At 36.1% G+C, this 22,229-nt stretch overlaps 2 protein-coding genes across 2 annotated transcripts; one reads left to right on the top strand and one right to left on the bottom strand.

The window, feature by feature from the left end:
* The first annotated feature begins 570 nt into the window (after nucleotides 1–570).
* Nucleotides 571–1,335, top strand: LOC113331801 (putative F-box protein At1g33530). Its single transcript, XM_026578468.1, has one exon. The coding sequence runs from the start codon at nucleotides 571–573 to the stop codon at nucleotides 1,333–1,335; it is 765 nt and encodes a 254-aa protein (XP_026434253.1).
* Nucleotides 1,336–6,888: 5,553 nt separating this feature from the next.
* LOC113331723 (early light-induced protein, chloroplastic-like) lies at nucleotides 6,889–21,624 on the bottom strand. The gene is made up of 6 exons (XM_026578399.1): nucleotides 21,537–21,624; nucleotides 21,207–21,381; nucleotides 20,927–20,969; nucleotides 10,433–10,540; nucleotides 10,134–10,347; nucleotides 6,889–7,019 (listed from the first exon to the last, which is right to left on the bottom strand). The coding sequence occupies exons 1-6, from the start codon at nucleotides 21,622–21,624 to the stop codon at nucleotides 6,889–6,891; spliced, it is 759 nt and encodes a 252-aa protein (XP_026434184.1).
* Between the last annotated feature and the right edge of the window lie 605 nt (nucleotides 21,625–22,229).

Here is a 22,229-nt window from a genome sequence, read left to right as displayed (position 1 = left end):
ACTCCCCCACGACTAACGGGTTTTTTAGGGAGTTTGGGAGACTCTTCTAAACTCTCTCACGACTAACGGGGATTTTGAGAGACTCCCTCGAACTCCCTCACGACTAACGGGAAAAAACACAAACTGTCTTCCTTGCTGCTGCTGCCATGGAGAAACGGAAGTTACAGAACCAAACTTCCGACCAACAGATGAAGTAAAGAAAGATACAATCATCCTCCAAACAAATTCATTCAACGCTTCTCAGATTGAAATTTCCATTACTACAACACAAGAAAAAGAAGAAACCCATCAAGAAAAAGGAGAAACCCATCGAGGCATTCAGTGTTAATCTTCCTCACGGGGTAATCATCGAGATACTTTCTAGACTCTCTCCAAAGTGTTTAATCAAATTTAGCATTGTGTGTAAGCTTTGGTCAACTACTATTTTTTCCGATTACTTCGCGTCCAATCACTTCCTCGAGCTCAAAATTACTTTTTAAGTTTTATAAAGCCAAGAGTTTGCAGTGTCCTTATTTCTTGGATGGAGATATCAGCCAAACAAATATCATGAACCAGTTTTTCTCTCTCGATATGGCCGATAATGCTTTTCATAAGCTAGGAACTATTCAAAGTGGGTGTAAAAGGAAACTGATTGGTTTCTGTCATGGTCTAGTATGTCTGTACAGGGTAAAAGAGGAACTCATTGAGGTATGCAATCCTTCTAGACGTGAGATTTTGGTTATACATGCACCTCGTCCTACAAAACGGATCAAGAGCTATGGATTCGGGTTTGATTCTGCAATGAAGCAGTACAAGGTTGTCTTTGTTTTTGATGTGTTTGTATGCATGGTTTTTACACTTGGAGGCAATTCACCGTCATGGAGATGGAGAGAGATTCCATTTACTAACGTAGACGATGAACTACAGTCTCGATTATTGGCTTTCGAATGTCCTGCGAAAACAAAAAAATCAGCCGTCCTTTGCAATGGAGCTCTTTATTGGAAGAAACAAAATAGTAAACCTAGTGAATTGGTTATGTATGATATTCACGAAGAGAGGTTTCAAATCATTCAAGTTCCAGATGAATTCGTCGAACCATACCAACTGTTTGAATACGGAGGATCCTTATGTGCCGCACGTATGGAAAAATTTGGAAAGAAGAAGTGTAACGTTCACCCGCAGAGGTTAACTAAAGAGAAGTACGACGACGGTGAACACCAAATGGTATGGACAGGTGAGCCTCCTTTCATTCTCGCAGATTTTAAAAAAGAATTAGAGTTACCTCCATTGAAGGATCTAAATGGGAAACAGGGTGCTCGTATTGTGACCGTCCAAGATCAAATATTACTTCACTAGTTAGATGGTTTTGGACATATTGTTCTCCGTGACATACAGAGAGATTGTCCGAGGATAGTAAAACGCCCTGATGGTACCCGCAGAACTCATTATTACTTAACCAATCACATAGAGAATTTCCGTTCTTTAAAAACATTTGTGCAAGAAGGGGTTCATACAATATTGCGCTCTTATCCTTCTCTACAAGATGTTAAGAAAATGAACAAGAAGAGAAGAAGAAAAACTGATATGGCATTCTTGTTTTCGAGTTTACAAGATGATGATCAAGTACCAAGGACTGAATTCTATTTTTAGCTCATTCTTTCTTTCATTATATTCAAATGTATGCTTGTTTTTATTACGCTACTTTACTTCTTTCATTATATTCAAATGTGTGCTTGTTTTTATTAGTCTACTTTACTTATATCAGGATTTGTGCATTTTTCTTTTTTGATGACTTCGTATTTTACATTAACCACTAGACCCATGCCTAGACTTTTTTTTGATATTTTTTTCTTTCTTTTAATTCGGGATTCGTTATTGCAAGCGGAAGTGATCTTGGTTCGAAGTTAAATGGTGTCAGGCTAGGTGGGCCTGGAGCAGCGGCAGTCCCGATTTTGAAGCCCGTCAAGTTGTGCTCGAGGGCGAATTTTTTTTTTTAGAAACCTGTTTTGAGACATACTTAAATGTTTTGAGGCATACAAAACCATTTTAATTTATAAGGGGTATCCTAACAGTAGGTATATTACTAAGTTACCCTTAATTATTTTAAATTACTTAAGTATTCTTCACCTAAATTTAAAACATAACAAAATCCAAAATCATTTTCATTCCTAACCTAATTTAATCATTATCAAACCGTTTTAATTTTATTTTTGTCGGTGATTAATTGTTGATTCATTCATAAATCTTTGATCATTGATTAAAGCCACAAGTATAAATGAGTCATGTGAAGCGTTGCGCAAAGAGATTTAGCTTCAGATTCGCATGTTGGAACCCAAATTTTTGTTCTTCATTTTTTTTAATGTTTCAGAAGAACAGTTCGGCTGATAATTAAACATGAAAATGATAGCCGAACTTCACTTTGTTAAAAAACACACTAAGTTCGGATGTTCAATTTTTTATTCTAATCAGCCGAACCTAAATTCGTCAGTTACAGAGTGAAATTCGGCTGATAACTCATCAGCCGAACCTATGGTTGTTCAAAATATACCTAGAGGTTCCACTGACAAGTTATCAGCTGAACCTATGGGTATTCCTCATATACGAAGAACACCCTAGGTTCGGCTGATAACTTGTCAGCCGAACCTATGTTTTTTGAAAATATACCTAGGTTCGGCTGACAAGTTATCAACCAAACCATTCATCTGACCAGTAGATCTGACCAGTAGATCTATGTTGTAAAAATTCAATTTTTTGACAAATTCAACTTATAAAAAGGACATTAAACCTCGTTTAGAAGTCTATCTATGTAATACCAAACCGTAATTATCTATTAGTTCAGCAAATATCTAAAGCCTAATTTCTTATTCTTCTTCTTTAACAAACCCTAACCTAACTATCTCTCTCAAAAAACAATAATTTATCTTTGAAACTAAGACTATATAATCATTGACATTAACCACTAATCATTAACTACTAATCATTAAGATTAGATTATAGTTATTATCATTAACACTAGTGAAGTAAGGGCATTATTGTCATGATAAAATATGATGGATAAGGGGTTATTGGCTTTACCACATAGTGACTCTATTTTTTTATTTTTTTTTGAAGGAACAAGGGGCTTTGAAGAGCCCCTGAATTTTATTTATTGACTACCTCATTCAATTTGAGGTTTGAAGGATTACAAAGAAGAGGTGGTAGATAGACACACCCTTCTGGTTGATCATGATCAATTACATCAAGAAACAGGAAAACACAGATAGTACATGATTTACATTTGAAACTTAAAGAAACAAGATATGAAAATCGAATTAAACTTCTGCAGCCCGTTGAAGGATTGGATATCCTTATAATGGTTTGAAACCATTTTGTTTCCTGATTATCATGAATATTAGATGCTTTCGTAAAAGGGAAGTAATATGCCCAAATTAATTTCTTCACAAACAATCTCCACATATGACAAAGAAGATCATTTTCATCTAGAACATGCTTGATGATAATGCAAATCCACCATAAAAACCTAATAAGACAATAAGAAAACAAGTATTGATAGTATTGCGAAACCATCAGACCGATAAGAAATCATAAAAATTGTCTAGAAACAATTTCTTTTATTGGAAGATAAATCTATACAAGTAAACAAACTTGATCTTCCCGGTAGATCTGAAAAATCAAACCAAAACCGGGTAGATCAAGGATCTAAAATCTGAAAAAAAAAAGTAGTTTTTTTTTTCCGTTCTGTGTTGCGGAGAGAAAAGGGGAGAGAGAATTTCGTCCTTTTTTTTAACTTATCGTAGTGACTCTATTTTGTCATTACCTTGTATGCCTCAAAAAATTTGAATATACTTTGGGCTTATGTTTTTGACGCCCAATATTTTTAGGTAACTTAAAATTTCAAAAACACAGACTAAACTAATTACAAGTTTACTCTTGTGAACAATTGAGATAATTAATGCTAATTGTGGACGATTGTACTTTCGCCTACGTAGTTTTGTATTTTCTTGCCTTTCCTAGGTGCTTTTTTTTTTGGAAGAATAATATCACCTTTTAGATTAGGAAGTCCACCAATACCACCATGAAGTGGATGTTGTGAATGTAGTTACTACTAATTTTTCGTTACAATGAACTTTAACATCCTCATGAAACAGATTGGAGCAATATATTTTGTTTAGCATTTTTTCTTGTTTGAATGCAGGTGTACCTATGCAGAGACCAGGTACAAACATTGAGGGCCTAAAGAAAGTTAGTGACCTAATCAATGATAAAAAAACATGAGATTTGGAGAAATTGGGTAACTGTTTTGATGAACAAACAACATCAAAGATAAAGAAACTTAAAATTCCAGAGGAAGATAAAATGGACACTCCTAGATGGATCCTAAACGAGAAAGGTATGTTTACTGTTAAATCCCTTTATAATCATTTAAACTCAGGTGGTATAGTTGAGAAAAAATGGAGTATGATATGGAGTATGAAGACTACATCAGCTATTAAGAATTTCATCTGGAAGGCAGCCCATTCCATACTTCCTAATAGTATGCGAGTGGCAGTCGTTATCCCAGATATAGAAATAAAGTGTAAACTTTGTAACGAGCATGAAGGAACCTTAACCCATCTGTTTTTGCAATGCAACTACATCTCTCAGGTATGGATGCATTTTAATTTTGATATGGATTTTATTAGGAATGGTACTGTTTCCTTCCATGATTGATTCATTGATTGCTTTGCAAACACCCAAAGAGGAGAATATGATATTGATTGGCAGGTGTTATGTAGTACTATCATATGGTTCATATGGAAAGTGAGGTGCAAGATAGTTTTTAAACATGAAAAACAAAACAATATAGTAACAACAAATAATATAATTAGGTTTATTAATAGTTATAATGCTATAAATAAACCAGTTATAGCATAATGGATGATTTGTATTACAACCCAAAAAATGATGATTCACTTCATATTACTACTACTCAGAGAAGTTGGACTGGACAGTCTGCTAATATAAATGAAAAAAAAGAAATGAATCTCATAACAAGCATTGCTTTACAGAGGTTAAATAACACAGGTACAACTGGAGTTGGACTGACTCTATTTGATCAAACAGGTACAGTTAGAGAAGCTAGAGGATTCTGTGTCAACTACACAACCAGAGATGAGCTAGAAAAAGTGGGAGCAGATGCGGTTTTGCAATGGGCAACAGTGAAGCGGACACATAGTCTCTTTTAGGAGCGACTCAGAACCAACCTTGTTGTTGCTGATAGGAATGTATGCAAAAGCTCGCCAACAAAGATATAAATCAGTGAATATTTTGGGAACATAGAAGAATTTGACATCAATTTCATAGTCCAGGATTTTACATAAAACTTGCTATTTTTTGTAACAAATATATGATCAAACATAATTGGGCATATCACAGCCTGTGGACGATTCTACACTATCTAACCATTTAGGACTGGAATGCATATGTAACAATGAACCGTTGTTCCAATTATGGGATAAACGATATCCTATTTTCAATATAATGAGGTTTCCCTCTTTTATTAAAAAGAAAAGAAAAGAATGCAGGTGTACTTAAAGCGAGAAAAGTAACTTCACAAGATCTAAAGTGAAGGCTAATTGGTTGGTCGCTTTGTTTCAATCTTTTTGTGGATATAGCTTAGTCCTTAAATGTTCTTCCTTAAGAGCGTCCACAGTGGTGCGAGTATAACTAAAGACCAAAGACTAAAAAAAAAGACCAAATTTGGGTTTAGTCCGTCCTGTGGCGTATCGGGTGACGAGTAAATTTGGTCGCGCGTTGATATAAAGTCCGCTTCATCGTCCAGCGTAGATAAAGATTACGCCTGGCATGGGGCGTTGATAAAGATAACGCCTGGTGTGGGGCGTTGATAAAGATAACGCCTGGTATGGGGCGTGAACTATAGAAACGCCTGGTGTCTGGGACGGAGATTATCCGTTCGCCCGGGTTCAAAAAAAAAAAAAAAAAAAATGGGGCGTTGATAAAGACAACGCCCCAAGCAAATTTCCTAAAGTTTTAAAACTTTAGGCGTTGACTATATAAACGCCTGTTGCCCGCGTTAACTTTACGTACGCCCGACGGGGCGTACATTTAACCAACGCCCCATCCAGGCGTACATTTTACCAACGCCTGTTCGTTGGCGTTAACTATACGAGTGCCTGATGAGTGGCATAGACTATATCAACGTCCGTGGTGTAGGCGGAGATTATATAAACGCCTGACTATATTTTGGTTTGGTCTTGGTCGCCGACCAAATTTGGTCTGGTTTTTACTCTTTGATCAAATTTTAATCGATAGTCCATCCCACTGCGCCAGCCCACTGGACCAAATATTTGGGTTTACTCGTCCACTGCAGTTGCTCTAAGCAGATATCAAAACGTGTTTGTTTTCGTTTATAATGAAAAGGTTTCAACTTCTCAATGTTCTTTACCATAAATCTAAAGGCATTTCCTTTCAAATGTTTTGTGCTACAGTTTTGACCATGATACCATTTAATAAAGTTATGGTTTATAAATTCCTTCATTTCAATGTTATAAAGTAAATATCATTAAGAAACACATAATCTATATCTGTGAGATTTTTTTTTTTTTTTTTTTAGCATCAAAGGGAGTTCCGAGTTCTTTCGCACAAGGTCGTCTAAATGTCATGGACGGACCTGTTCAGCGGTAGTTAAGTACCATCCTTTAAGTTTGTTATAGCGCCTTGCCAATAACAAACACGCTGAATGGAAATGGTTGAATCCTCTATATGCGTGACAAATTGAAAATGAAGCAAATACGTATATAAAGACGCAAACTTATATAGTTTCTGATAAAAGTTCAAACTACACTTTCGTTAATTTTTTATAATATTGACAAATTAAAGCTTTACCAGTAAAGAGTTGATCTATTTGATTTAAACAGACGCACTACCGGTGACAAATTCAGTAAATACCAAAGCAACAAAACCTAACATGGCAAATCTACCTTTCCACAACTCTGCCTTTGATGTCATTACCCCATCTGATTCGGACTCAACGCTGATACCTTTAGTAGGTCTGTCAACGACACTTAACGTAACAAATAATGGCTCTGTCGCTACCGTTGCCGTTTAAATTAGCGGTTAACCGTTATCCGTTAAATGCCGACGGAATTGTAAAATCCAAAACCATTGCCGTTACGTCGGACTTATCGGCTAACGGTTAATTTTCCGGTATTAACCGGTATGTCACAGGACAACACAAAAGCAGGTTTAAAACACAAACCAATTACATAGAATAGTTCTAAATCCAAGCAAACAAGTTCTAAATCCATGACACACAGAAAAAAAAACATACAGATGTTCATGTTCTAAACCAAATTACATGTTCAGATCATCACATGTTCTATCAAAAGAAAAAAACCAAGTTTTTGCAAAAGAAAAGACAAAGGGATGCCAACTGCATCTGCAACTGCAAATGCATTCCTCCATCTCCAAATTCTCCACTGCCAATGCCAACTGCATTCCTCCTTAGTCCTCAACTTCTGCATTTTGAAAGGAAAATGAAAAGTGTTAGACAGTGATGTCAGTGAAGCAACTTAAGTTGGCAAAGTGGAAATGTCAGTGCAATAAGCCAATAAAAGTAGCAATGTCAGTGCAATAAGCCAATAAAAGTGGCAATGTCAGTGCAGTCACAACTATCAGTAAAAGCTAGTAAAATATTAAGATATAAGGAAACTTACCAGTAACACAACTATTGCTCTCACTGAGAGTGAGATCTGGCAGCCAATCACCCAAACAAAGCAAAGCTTCAACAAGATCTGGAGCTAATGAACTCCTGTGAGATGTGAGAACTCTGCCACCAATACTAAACATGGATTCTGATGCTACACTTGTCACTGGAACATCCAATACATCTCTTGCAATCCTTGAGAGAATTGGGTACTTAGCAGAATGATTCTTCCACCAACTTAAGATATCAAACCTCATTTCTTCAGCATCCGTGCCTTTAGGAAGAACTGGTTCTGCTAAGTATGTCTCCAATTCTGACTTCTCAACCTCAAACATATTGTTTTCCATAATGAAATCATCATAACCAAATCCATATGATGTTGTTGTACTTGTACCTGCACAGCTCTCAAATGCAGTTGAATGCATTGCAGTATCAAAATAATCTGGAGCTGTAGTGTTTGTTTCATAAGCACAGAAAAGAGCATTGAGTGCAAGCTTAAATTTGTTATAGTGATCCACACCATATACTCTCTTCATAAAAAACTCCACCCATTTAGCTTTGTACCTAGGATCTAAAACAACCCCAATGCCCATCAAAGTGTTACTTTCTTTCCAGTAGCTATCAAATTTCATCCTCATATTATTGGCCATGTCTCTGATGTACTCATGCTGACTTGATTCCCATATCTTAATGCATCTATTAACTTCTTGCACCCCATTATAATATAAATTTTCTGTGGGATACTTAATCCCAGCAAATTTGGTTGAAATGACATCAAACAATTCCAAACATTCACATATGTGTACTCCTTGTTCCCACTCCTTAGAGGTTGGTAGTATCTTGAAGTCATTATCTAAATCAGCTAGCCTAACAAAAGCTTGTCTCAGAAAGATTGCATCCTTTAACATCTTATAGGTGGAGTTCCACCTGGTATCCACATCTAAACCCACAGACCTTGAAGAAGGAAGCTTAACTTGAGCAATAGAAAATTCAAATCTCTCTTTTCTAGCCTGACTTGCTTTGACATATTTTACACACTCTCTAACTGCATCTATAAATGGAGCAGCCACTCTCATTCCACACCCTACAATCAAGTGTAATACATGATTACTACACCTCATTTGGAACATATCCCCATTAAGAACTAAATAGTCTTTGCTATCAAGCCATTTCTTCAGATGGTCCATCATAACATTGTTGGAGCTAGCATTGTCAGCAGCAACAGCAAAAAGCTTAGTATCTATGTTCCAATCTAGACATATTGATTTCACTACAGATGCTAGAACTTCTCCAGAATGTGGTGATGGCACTAAAGTATATGCAAGTGTTTTCTTAATCAGTTTCCAATCATCATCTATGTAATGCATTGTCACACAGCAGTAACCATCCTTTGTATGCTTACATGACCACATATCTGTTGTTAAACTACACTTAGATGTAATTGTCTCAAATTGGTCTTGTAATTCTTTTTTGAACTCAGTTCTTAGTTTCATGATATCTTCCCTAACTGTATTCCTAGTGTAAAGTTTAGCAGCAGGATTTAAAGACTTCACAAACTCAACAAAATATGGATGCTTAACTATAGTGATTGGATAACCATGTTTAGCAATCATTTTGGCAACTAGTATCCTAGTAGCTTCAGCATCATACTTCCAATTAGCAAGCTTAGTTTGTGCATTACCTGTTCTGACTGTAGTAATCTTTGTTTGTCCTTTCTTGTTTGCAGGCTTGTTTTGGCAAGTTTTGGCATGGTAATGCAATTTGCTGGTTCCTTGGCTACTGGGTGCAGTCATTCTCTTATTACAATGTTTGCATTTAGCTACAAGTATCCCAATCTCCTTACCTTTTACCATCTTCTTTTCAGTTAACCTTTCAAAATCATCCCAAACATCAGACCTTACTGCACGCATTTTCTTCTTTGCTTCAGCTATAATTGGATCTTCATCTACTTCTATTTCTTCTACTGCTTCTTCTATTGCAACAGCAGCAGGTGTTGATTGAATTCCTGATTATTGAACTTGAGATGCAGAAGGTAATTCAGATGCAACTGAAAGTGATTGAGAGGGATGACTTCTTTTTGATGAACCAATGCAATTGGATGCTCCTCTTTCGCTTTGGGTCATGATTAATTTCACGAATTGAAAACCCTAATATCAATTTTCTTCTCTCGTTTGTGAGTTGATTCAGTTGAAGAACAGAAGAAGATGAAAATGATGTTGATTCGAGTATAATAACCTAGGTATAGATGAATTTTACACGTGCTAGGCACACGTTAGCGGTTAACGGAACTAAGGCTAACGGAAATAGGTCTTTCGTCGCCGTCACCGTCGGATAAAATTAACTGCTACATTATCGGTAACGGATAACGGATATAATGGAACTAAACGTAACGGCAACCGGGTAATCGGATTCGGCTAACGGTTAACGGATTTCCATTGACAGGCCTAACCTTTAGACAATGGTATCAGGGAGGCTAAAGATAGCACAACACTGGTACCTATGAACCATAAAATCCCTCTGTTGGTCAATTGTGTTGCAAGATCAGTACCTCTAGCAAGTTCTACTCCCATGGAAGCAACAGTACCATGGCAAGCCGACCTGCTGTTAATTCTCTCTGGTACTGGCCCACCCAATGCTAACAAATCCTTAAACTTGGTGCTCATCTTCTGTAATATTAAGTAAAACTTAGTTTTTTTTAGCTAATTAAACAACAAATTAAGATAACACAATATGATCTACACAATACACCTTAGGTTGTGGAGGTGGAGAACTGAGAGTTGCTACTGGTGATGGTGGGGTAGTATTAATGGTGTTGTCTGTCATGGGTGTTGATGCTGGTTGTTGTGCATGTTTATCCTATAATAAATTTTTTTAAATATAATATTCAATAATATAATATTTTCGTTAAAATAATAGAATTTTCTGGTCCCGACTCGGGTCTTTAATGCTAAAATAATAAATATTATAATATTATAACATAATACATTCCAAAAATTTCCTTTAAACATTATTATGTCCCAAATATTGTATAAAATGATAATACTATTAGAAAGTAAAAAATATTTTTTATACATATCAAATGAAGGCACAATCGGGGATACTCTCATAAATTGGGATACTAAAAAGAGAAAAGAAAAAAAACATTATGAAATAATTTAAGTACCCCTTATCCAAATAATTTTTCTAATGACTAAATCACTCTATCCCCAAGTGTGTTAACAGTCGGTATCGGTAAATTACTCTATCCCCTAAGTGTGTTAACAGTCGGTATTGGTAACCAGTAGCCGATATAGAAATCATAAAAATCGACTATCCCGATTCCTAACATACAAAAAAATTCATATAACTTAATTTCAGCCGGTATTGTCTTGAACCTACATCCAATGCCGACTAACCTAATCGGTATTGGTTTCATCAACTTTTCAACACCGACTGTGCAGTCGGTATTGCCTTCAAACCATTAACAATACCGACTGCTACATTGTGTACCACAAAAGCAATACAAAGGAAAGCATGTTTTAAAACAAAGTAATATGACGAATTCAAAACATTTCAACCAAATTTGTAACCATTCACTGGATGCTCCACTTGTAACTAAATTATCAATTCAGTTAAATAAGGTGATTTGTTGTTTATGCAAATAATTTGTCCCACTTGTTACTGTTGTATACAGATACTTCACGATCTGTGTTCAAATGCTTCCTCTTCGTGGAATGATATTTTAGGATTAATGAATTATAATAACATATATGAATTTATAGACATTTCGAAGTGTTCTATTATGACAAGATTCGTTTATTCAAAGGTGAAGAGGACATAAATGATCAAAGTATTGCACGAATCATCCAACAATTAATATTTTTTTTTTCTTTTTTAGGTTTTGAGGGGATACCAGACTAAAAATATACCCCTTAACCAAAATTCATCCCCATATAACCGTGAGTATTCCTCAATTTGTGAGAGTATCCCCCAATTACGCCTTCTATTAAATATATATATAAAATATACGCCTTCTATTAAATTTATATATAAAATATACATGTTAAATACTATTTATATTAAGTTAGGGTATGTGAACACTTGGATATAGTATAAAATTATTGTTTTTACAATTTTCAATGTTTAATTATCTTAAAATTTCTATCAAGTTAGTCAATACTTGCACATCCTAAATACTTTGTGGCAAACCACAATGGTTAAAATTCAACAACAATTAAAGATTATTCTTTAAATTAATATGTTATTAATATATTTATAAACTAATAAATAATTAAATTATCGATTATGTAATATTTCTTTAAAATAGAAGGATTAGGGAGATCCCAAGCCAATTATTTTATATAAGTTTCACTGCAAATTAATAGTAAAGAAAATGTAATAAATTAATTAGAATTGAGCGTTAGATGTAATAGACTGATTAAATCATAATCTAATCAATTAGTATCTCGCGTTGAGCCTGTTAACTGCATACCTCGGCCGTGTAGTGAACTCTAAAGCTAGCGTTTCTTTGTGTTTGGTTTTGAATAGAGGTAACATGGTTAGACAAGATCGAGTGATGAAAAAATGATGCTGAAGCGGCAACCATTGATTTTCAGTTACACAATATTTATTTACTATAGCTAGAAACTAGAGAATGATGAAGCGGTTGCTGGAAGCGCTGATTGAAAGAGATTATTTGCAAAGAGGTTTATATAGAGGGAACAACATTTTGAGAGAGAGGTGGATGGTAGAAGACCACATGAACTAGTACTTATTCAGATTGCTGACACGTGAATGTTTTTATATTCCTGGCGTGGAAGTGAACGACGTGTCACGTGGGTGAAATATGAACCCGTAGTAAATAATGGAACCATATTTTTGAACCATATGGGCAGACCATACCCCAATTAACCATGTCATATGTGCTTTGTGAAATATAACCACAGATCATCGGACACCGGCCGTTATGATTGAAACCCTAGCTAAACCATACAAAAATTTTCTGTCTTCTTCTGTGCAGCCGTGCTGTTACTTTGGAGAAGAAGACAGATATACAAAACCAATATTCATCCATTGGAAAAAAAAGTGAAAAGAAAGATTGGATTACTTAAGGAAAAGAAGAAGAAGAAACACATCAAGACAACAACTACAACTAGTACTACTTTACGCAGAACAATTTGCAATACTACTAGACATGAGATTTTGGGTATATTTTCTACTCAGCTTATTGACAGTTACCAGATTATATGCTACGGGTTTGGGTTTGATTCATTAACGAATGAATATAAGGTGGCCGTCGTCTATGAAAAGTTTAGATGCATGGTTTTGACGCTAGGAAGCAATTTATCATAATGGAGAGAGATTCATGTTGGAGACACATATGAAAGCCTTCTTCTTCAGTTTGATTCTAATAGATTATCGGCCATCTTTTGTAATGGAGCTCTCTTTTGGAAGAAAAAATGTGATGCACCAAGTGAATTGTTGATGTTCAATCTCCACGACGAGATGTTCCAAATCATTAAACTCCCAAATAAATATGTTTATTCATACCACCTGTTTGAACACAAAGGATCAATATGTGTTGCGCGTAGGGAAAACAATTTCAGGTCTAAGGTTCACGTAAAAGCATTAACAAAAGAGAATTACAAGTACAACAATGATGAACAAAAAGTAGTAGTGCCAACTGAGAGTTTTGTTGTTGGAAAAGATCTACTTCCATTATTGAGATCACAAACACCATCTTCCAAGAGTGCACTTTTTCTTACCTTGGACGATCAAATTTTACTTCACTGCTTGGAGAATAAATCGGGACGTCTAGTACTCCACAATGTTCGCACTAAAGAAAGCAGGTTGGTAAAACTTCCTGATGCTATGGGAAGCATGACTCATAGTTATTCAAAAAATAATCACATGTGGAATTTTCTTTCTTTAAAAACATTTGTGCAAGAAGAAGGGTTTAAAAAACGACTGATTTCTATTTGTAATTACTTCGTCATCATTTGGTAGTTATTATTTTAGACAATAATATAAAATTTATAATTTAGTTTTTGTAAAATTTTGTTTTGTTTTCTATTTGGGATTGTTTATTAGCTTTTTTCCCTGGCAAAATTCTAGCCTTATATATAGGTTGTTCTCTATTTGCTATTCTACCCCAGGTGAACCATCACGACTTTACTAAATCTCATTTTCAACTTGCGTTATGGACCTCTTTTTGAGACAGACGATAACATATAATAAGCCTTATCAGGATATATGAAGGATTCAAAGACTTTGTTGTTGAACTTTACTATATCGTGTCTTTAATTTCCTAGCGTTTTTAGGGGCCACCCCAAAGGATTTAGGGGCCATCAATTTATACCCAACCAAAGACTCTAGTTAAGGGGTACCCTATATGATATTGAAGTTACATAAATGCCCTTATGGTAAAACTGTATGAAAACCAAATCAAAAACAATTCTACTCATTTCAACTCTTCTTCTTCCAGTTTCTTATTATCTTTCGATTGTGGAAGAAAAAAAAAATTCCGCTCCAAAGTCAAATGGCCCCAATTAGGTAAGAATCTATCATTTTTGGGGTTTATTTCGCTTTAATTCGGCGAATCGAGAAAAAATAATTCTAGGGTTTTCGGTTATTTATCCAGATTCGGGCGATATTCATGCTCCTTTACTTCCGAATGTAGTCGTGTTCTTCATTTCTCAAGAACATCGACAGTATTCGGGAGAAATATTTGATGGTTATCGGCCGAATATTGTTGGTCATATCTTCCTGGATACAAACTGGTAATAATCGGTAGTTTAATGAATTTTTTGTCTCCCGAATATATTTAAGTAGACACACAGTATTCGGAAGTACACTCACTACCGAATATATTATATATATATTGAAAAATCTCAAAATTTCTGATATAGGAAAAATCCATTTTGGGGCCAGTATTTATTCGGAAGACAATATAATGTTATATACTTCCGATTATTTCAATTTCAAAATTTGAAAAGTATAAGTTTTTCCCAAATTCTGATTTTTGGGCCATCGTACATTCGGGACTTTACAAAACAATTATCCTCCGAATATAGCAAGTTCAAAACAAACCACGCCTTGGCTCTAGGTGGTTCCAAGGGCCAATATAGAATGTTAGACACCCATATTCGGAAGTTTGGGTAACTAATTATACTTCCGATTATTTCAATTTCAAAATTTGAAAAGTATAAGTTTTTCCCAAATTCTGATTTTTGGGCCATCGTACATTCGGAACTTTACAAAACAATTATCCTCCGAATATAGCAAGTTCAAAACAAACCACGCCTTGGCTCTAGGTGGTTCCAAGGGCCAATATAGAATGTTAGACAACCCATATTCGGAAGTTTGGGTAACTAATTATACTTCCGATTATTTCAATTTCAAAATTTGAAAAGTATAAGTTTTTCCCAAATTCTGATTTTTGGGCCATCGTACATTCGGAACTTTACAAAACAATTATCCTCCGAATATAGCAAGTTCAAAACAAACCACGCCTTGGCTCTAGGTGGTTCCAAGGGCCAATATAGAATGTTAGACACCCATATTCGGAAGTTTGGGTAACTAATTATACTTCCGATTATTTCAATTTCAAAATTTGAAAAGTATAAGTTTTTCCCAAATTCTGATTTTTGGGCCATCGTACATTCGGAACTTTACAAAACAATTATCCTCCGAATAATATAGTCGTGTTTAGAAATACCAACTTAATCGGTAGATAAGAATTTAAGTTTTCCACCGAATGTCTTATTCGGAGGTAATACGTGTATCGTTAACAACCGATTGTAGTGCACCAATGATACGAAACCTCAACGGCCATATTTTCAGAAACCTCAACGGCCATATTTCAAAAATTAGATCCGTTGGAACTCTAATCTATATAAGGAGGGTAACCCCTCTCAGTTATTATTGAGTAACAAATCTGAATGAAAAACCTTTTCAATGGCAAGTCCATCATCAATCGACAACATACTTCGAAGATGCAAGCGAACAACTACATCAATTGCAGCAAGGGAAGAAGAAATACAAAAAGGAACAAACAACCCAAAAAAATTAAACCATCGTTAGTGGCAACGGAGGAGGAAGAGGAAATCAAGGCTAAGAAGCGAGGTCAAGAACAATTCCATCATAGAGAAAGATTAAAACAAGTTGAGGAAGAGACCGAATGGATAAAAAATTATTACATTGTGAAAGATCTACCCAAAGAACAGCAGGACGATCGTATATTTTGGATTAACGTTTCATTGGGTCCTTTTGTTGGTAAGTACAAGAAGCCACGCCACAATTATGAACCATCCCATGTTTCTTCAAGGGTGCACCATGTTATAAAATTGTGCACCGAGTACAACCGTATTCTTGCTAGGCACAGAGACGACAGGTTTGCGGCACAAGATGCTTATTCCAAGTGGAGAGGAGAGTCGTTTCTACATTTCGAAGCCGCGTTGATTGTTGCATCTCGGACTGGGAAAAAAGAATAACATGTGATGTTTGAGTGCTGTAAATTCAAATTTTTAATATTAATCGGCGGTTTGATAAAATATGGAATTCCCGAATATGATTAATCGTATTGAAGTGTTATAATACTGTTGTTCCGATTACATAGTTTCAAAAAAAATTATAATCGTGCCTCGAAAAAAAACGATCAAACATCGTCATCATCCGAGGGGATCAATTCGAGTAACTCAGCGGGAAAGTTGTTGTCCATAACACGATCCCAATCAACCATGTTGGACTCATATTGTTTCACCCAATCCTTGCAATGGTTCATCGGGAAGTAATCGTGCCACTTACTCAACGGAGGTAACGGACAATCTTTCTTTACTCTTAAACCGATAAAATGCATTTCATTCACAAATGCCATTACGATTCTTCTATCTTTAACCGACTCGTCGCAAGCCGTTCTTGTGGGTGCAAACGTCATGCTAAGTCCATACATAGGAGGAACGAAGAAATGTACCACGCAATTCAAAACGTCCGCTAGGAGATATCCAAATTTAGGCATTGTCATCCAATACTTGGATCCGATTGTCTTCAATCCCTTTCGACACTTCACACGCGCAACTAAGTCTTTGAACTCTTGTTCTTTGTCGTATCTATCTCCTCGCCTCATCATCTCCATATAAAAACCCTTGTCCTTCACTAGTTGTACCGCCATCTTATTTCTTAAATATTGGCATTGGGTGACATCTTCGATATCCGCCTCTCTAAAGTAACCCATTTGTTCCGTAGCAACGTGAAACCCACAATTTCCATCCCCATCAACCTCGTCGGTCGACAAAACAAATGGAATGATAAGTGGAGGGAGTTGTTCCAAATACTCTTTGTATATTGTATATGTGGATCGATTTGGTCTTCCATTAAGATCTCTAGGGCAACGAAGAGTACCTTTGTCCTCTTTTATAGTAAGAATTTCCATTGGTTGGGTTTGTTGCGAGGCGTTCATTTGCTCAACAACTTCTTCGACAACATTGGGTTGACTTACTTGAGAAGGCTCTGTAGAGATCTTTGGCCTTACTTGTCGGGTGGTTGGTCCACTTTGATCATTTCTTGGACGACCTCTTTTCTTAGGTTCCGGCTCATCTTCAAATTCGGCTTCCGAACACTCGTGCCTAGACAATATTCTTTTATTAGACAAATACTCCTTCAACTCTTTTCTTTGGATGGTCCTCGACACTTCGGTGTTCGGCCTACCGGTGTTCTTTTGCTTAATAGGTTCATCAACCTCCCTTAAACAAGGGTGAAGGGCTTCCTCCAAATTATGCATCAATATTTGCTTTTTGGTGCCGTTTGATGTAGCGTAACGCTCGGCTATTCGTGCATACAATTCCGACTCGAAGAAAGACGGACCATCAACTACCGGGGTGTTCGGAGTGAAATTTAATTGCTTCCAAAATGGGTGAATATCATCGATGTCAATCACTTCAACATACCTACCCAACTTATGACGACATGGGAGTCCAATACCTATCATATCCTTGCAAACACAAACCGTATTCTCGTCATCATAAGTTTTATATAACTTCAATTGTTTCATCATGCGATTTATTGCCCATCTTGAAACTTTATGAACAACTCCCCTTAGAAGCAATTTTTCCTTAATATGTTCCATCGGGAATTGGTGTACACTAAATTGCATACATTTCCTAATCTTTACGAGATCACGATTGGTGAATTCATGGATTGCTTCTTGGATCGACACAACTCCATTTTGACTACCAATTAGTATTTTCTTTAGTCGACCATGAGACCCCTCCGCAATGCTTGTCGCCTCGTTCTTGAAGTTACGATATTCATATGTCCATGCAAACACAAACCTCTCCTTAATCGTTAACCATTGTGTTTTACAATACTCAACCGGTTTTGGGTAGTCCGTGCTGTATTCATCCTCAAATTTCTTCAAGTTACATTCGTAAATTTCCTCGGTCATCGACCAAACGATTTTGTCCCATGCTTTCATGAACATTTTCCAAATTATTCCATCCTCCTTCCACTTTTCTTCAAATAGCCTATCCTCTTCCTTACGTTCTTCCAAGGTTAATTTACTAATGCGCTCATCCTCTTCCTTTGCCCTCTTGGTACCCTTCCTTGGTCTTTTAGCTTGGAAATGATGATGGCAATTGGTTTTGAGATTGCATTGAATGTGCCACGTACATTGCAAGTTTTGGGCTTCCGGAAACACTACCGCTATTGCATGCATTAAGGCTTGATCGTTATCCGTTACAATAACCCTTGGAAAATTATCACCGTTATAAATGGACCTCAACGTCTCCAACATCCAAATGAAACTCACATTGTTCTCATGATCCATTAAACCCCATGCAATCGTAAACGTGTTTTTGTCCGAAGTATGGCAAGCAATGTTCAACAACGGCATGTTATACTTGTTTGTCTTATAAGTAGCATCTATCAACAAAATTTGATGAAAGCATTGAGCCAATTGGATCATTTCAGGATGTGCCAAGAAAATACGAACCACTATACCATCCTTTTCTTCCCTTCTCAATGTGTAGCCGTGTAACTCCGCTAACCACTCCGATTGTTGCATGACCGTTCTACCATCCCAATCAGTCCTTTTGATCGTAGCTAGGGCCGACTTAATTGTAGACAAAGAAGAAAAGTTGTCGGGATCGTCCGCCTTTATTTTACTTAAGATCGCACTCGCTTTTTGGATCCGCATAGACCTCACCGTCTGCATTTGATGTGGTTTTAACTTGGCAACCATTACATGTCCAATTAAATCCAACAGATCATCATGGTTGTGACAATCGTTATCAACTTTATACATTTTATACTCTTTACCTTTAATACCATCGGGCTTATAGAAGACAATCTTAAATGGGCATCCTATCTTCTTGGTATTGCTTCGGTATTTCCTATTCGTCTTCCGTATGTACTTACTATTCTTTCCCTCGTGACTCTTTCGCGTCCCACCTCTCTCACAAATCATTTCAAATCGAGTGTCACTAACATGATTATTTTGAACTACCACGCACATGTTATCTTTTGCCTTGTTCATAAGCCATTCCTTTGCCTCCTTCTTACTTCCAAATGTCTAAACGTGCATAAAACAAAACAAACCTAATAAGCATAACCATTTAACATATAAATTTTGAAAAAAAGAAAAAAGTAGTAATGAGTATACCAAATCGTTTGAATAGTATAGGGAAGTATCGGTCCTCAAATAGAAGTCATCAACAAACTCTTCAACGGCCTGCATATGAAAGCAACAAATTATTATACAATAATCGGCTGTTATTAAATAAGTCAAACTTCCGAATATTCTATATTCGGAATCCTATCGGTTACCCAAAACACCCGATCTATGCAAATGAATGTACACAGTTTACTGAGTGAAAAAAATGATATATTCGGAGGTAATTAAATAAGTCAAACTTCCGAATACTTTATATTCGGAATCCTATCGGTTACCCAAAACACCCGATTTATGCAAATGAATGTACACAGTTTACTGAGTGCAAAAAATGATATAATCGGAAGCTAAAATATATAGTAAAACAGCCGAATATAAATAACCGGGAGATAACTTTAATCGATAAACATCCGATTTTCAAGTTTTCGGAAATTTTATTTTGAGGCCACTGTTATATTCGGCAGTCAAATAATGTTAAACTATTACCGATTGTAAAGGATAAGAATACTGAGTTTTGAAATTTTCTGAGGAATTCGTTTTTGGGGCCATTCGGAGGTAAATAACTCTACATAACTACCGAATGTAGATATTTTTGGAAAACCAGTTTGGGGTTTTTCTCATATTCGGCAGCAAACTAGTATCTTGTAACTACCGAATATACATATTTGGTACTCAGTGTGTTATATTCGTAAGTTTAATCTAGAAATTATCTACCGAATCTGGGTAGTTCATGGCATTCAATGCATGCAATAATCGGTTTTTCTTGTTTACAAAAGCACACAAACGCATGCAAATCGAGTATTTGAGTTTCTTAACACAATACCTGTGTTTTACATGCATCGTTAGCTTCAATATCATGCGATTCTCCATTTTCTTCCATGAAAGGGTCGTCTATGTTTTCCTCTCCACAAAAGTTTGGATCATTCAACATATACCCCAAATCGTCTTCTCTAAACGGTCGTGAACCCTCAACATTTTGTTCTTCGTCATGATTCTCACCTTCTTCTTCGTATCCATCCATTTTTGTAGTGATAAAATGGGTTTTCTCTTTTTTTCCTTCACCTTCTTCTCTATAACTCTAACAACTCAAAAATTAAAAAGAAATGGAAAAAATGAAACACAAATCATTCTAATACTGCACCGAATACAATCGGAAGTATGGGAACGATTTTGGCTTCCGATTGCATTCGGAGGGTAACAATGTTATCATATCCTCCGAATATATAAGGGTAATTTCGCCATAACGAATTACGCGAGATAAGGGCTGGCTACATTTTCCCTTTGGGTGACCTTTTTTGTTTTATTGTTGGCCCCTAAATCCTTTTGAGTGGCCCCTAAAAACGCCAGGTTTAATTTTGTCTTAATGAAAGTTCTCCTTTATTGCTGATCTCTCGTCTAAGGATTTGTACTTCTATATGTTTGAATGAAAGATCTCTTTTGTGTGCTGTAGCATAAGGATTTTTAATGGCATTTCGGTTTGCACTTTGCAAAGACCTCCAAGTTCTAAAAATGCACAGTAGTAGAAGGTGATTACCACAATTCAATATATCATTTTTTTTCCTCAACAATAAAATTTTATCAATGATCCAAAGAGATACCAGAGATACAACAGTAGAGCCAAAGAAAAGAGAAAAAAAGACCCTTCATAAAGTAGGGATATACATTTTTAATTTACATAAACTCATAGTATGGTTGATCCTGTACTTCAATACTTGTCAAAAAGGAGGCCTGTACATGTAGATTATCTTCTCCCCTCTAGATAATCTGGCACCATCTTTGACAAACTATCTGCAGAGAAATTTATTTCCTTGTAGCTATAAATAAAGCAAAAATCTTGGATTTTTGAGACAATCTTTGTTCCATCTTGATATGGCATACCAGGGAAGATTTCCATACATGGAAGAAGCCATTACTGCCTTTGAGTTAGTTCTAATATATATCTTTCGAAAGTAGTAAAGTATGGCCCATTCACAAGCACGTAAGACAACCATAACTTCAGTAAGAAAATTTGAAGCTATACCCATACCACCAAATATAGAAACTATTACATCACCTGTATGATATTTTGCAATAAAACCATACCCAGTTTCACTAGGATTTCCTCTTGATGCACCATCAAAATAAAGAAGAATATGACTTGCAGGAGGGAACTGAAAGTATATTTCCTTGATCTTTACAAAAAATCATAAGTATCGTTCCACATATTACCTATCATCCTAATTTCACAGTCACTTGTAAACTTTACAATATCAGCCTTGAGGATTCCAGGATTGAACTGACCATTATCCAACACCATTTTGTTCCTAAGAACTCAAATTTCCTTCATGGTTACAAAAGAAGCTGTTTTCCTCGATCGAGATAATTTTTAGGGTTTCAGTTAACATTAGAGTTTAGATTCCCAACAAACATAAAACTTAGACATGTCAATGGAGAAAAAGAAGATGAAGAAGGTGTTCTTGTGGTAGTGGAAGAAGTGGATGGTGGTGGTAGATCTGTGGTAGTGATGAAAGTGGTGTGGTGGTGACGGAGAAAAATAAAATGAGCTTGCAGTCTCTCTCTCGAATAGAAGAGAAAATTATAAAGAGATAAGGTGAAGGAGATATGTATGGATGATAACGAGGTGAGAGACGGAGAGACCCGCCTAGTAAAAGTAGCACTGATTCAATCAGGTCCAGCGGTCACGGTGTGGGTTGATGACCTCGGGGATATAATTGTAATTAATTTTTTTGTAGAACGACCGTTTTCACGCTCTAATCTGTGCTCCGGAAATTTAATACATCTAGGACCCTTTTGACCGGTTCATGGTCCATTGACCGCTACTAGTGTGGGGATGTGGGTCAAAGATACCCCATTCTCTACTAGTGTCTGAACGCTTTGGGAAACGTTACTTGGCTTGGTTGG

The sequence above is a fragment of the Papaver somniferum genome, chromosome 1, assembly GCF_003573695.1.
Source record: "Papaver somniferum cultivar HN1 chromosome 1, ASM357369v1, whole genome shotgun sequence".
Lineage (NCBI taxonomy): Eukaryota > Viridiplantae > Streptophyta > Magnoliopsida > Ranunculales > Papaveraceae > Papaver > Papaver somniferum.
Note: the sequence above shows the minus strand (reverse complement) of the source record. Positions and strands in the feature narration are given on the sequence as shown.

Excerpts from the sequence above, each read along its gene's own strand:
- LOC113331723 (XM_026578399.1), bottom strand. The coding sequence starts at position 21,624 with ATGGTGTTGGATAATGGTCAGTTCAATCCTGGAATCCTCAAGGCTGAT. Across the intron at positions 20,970-21,206 it reads ATGTATGGAAATCTTCCCTG|GGTCTTTTTTTCTCTTTTCT; the intron begins GTATGCCATATC and ends TACTTTATGAAG. Across the intron at positions 10,541-20,926 it reads GCTCTACTGTTGTATCTCTG|GATAAACATGCACAACAACC; the intron begins GTATCTCTTTGG and ends AATTTATTATAG.
- LOC113331801 (XM_026578468.1), top strand. The coding sequence starts at position 571 with ATGGCCGATAATGCTTTTCATAAGCTAGGAACTATTCAAAGTGGGTGT.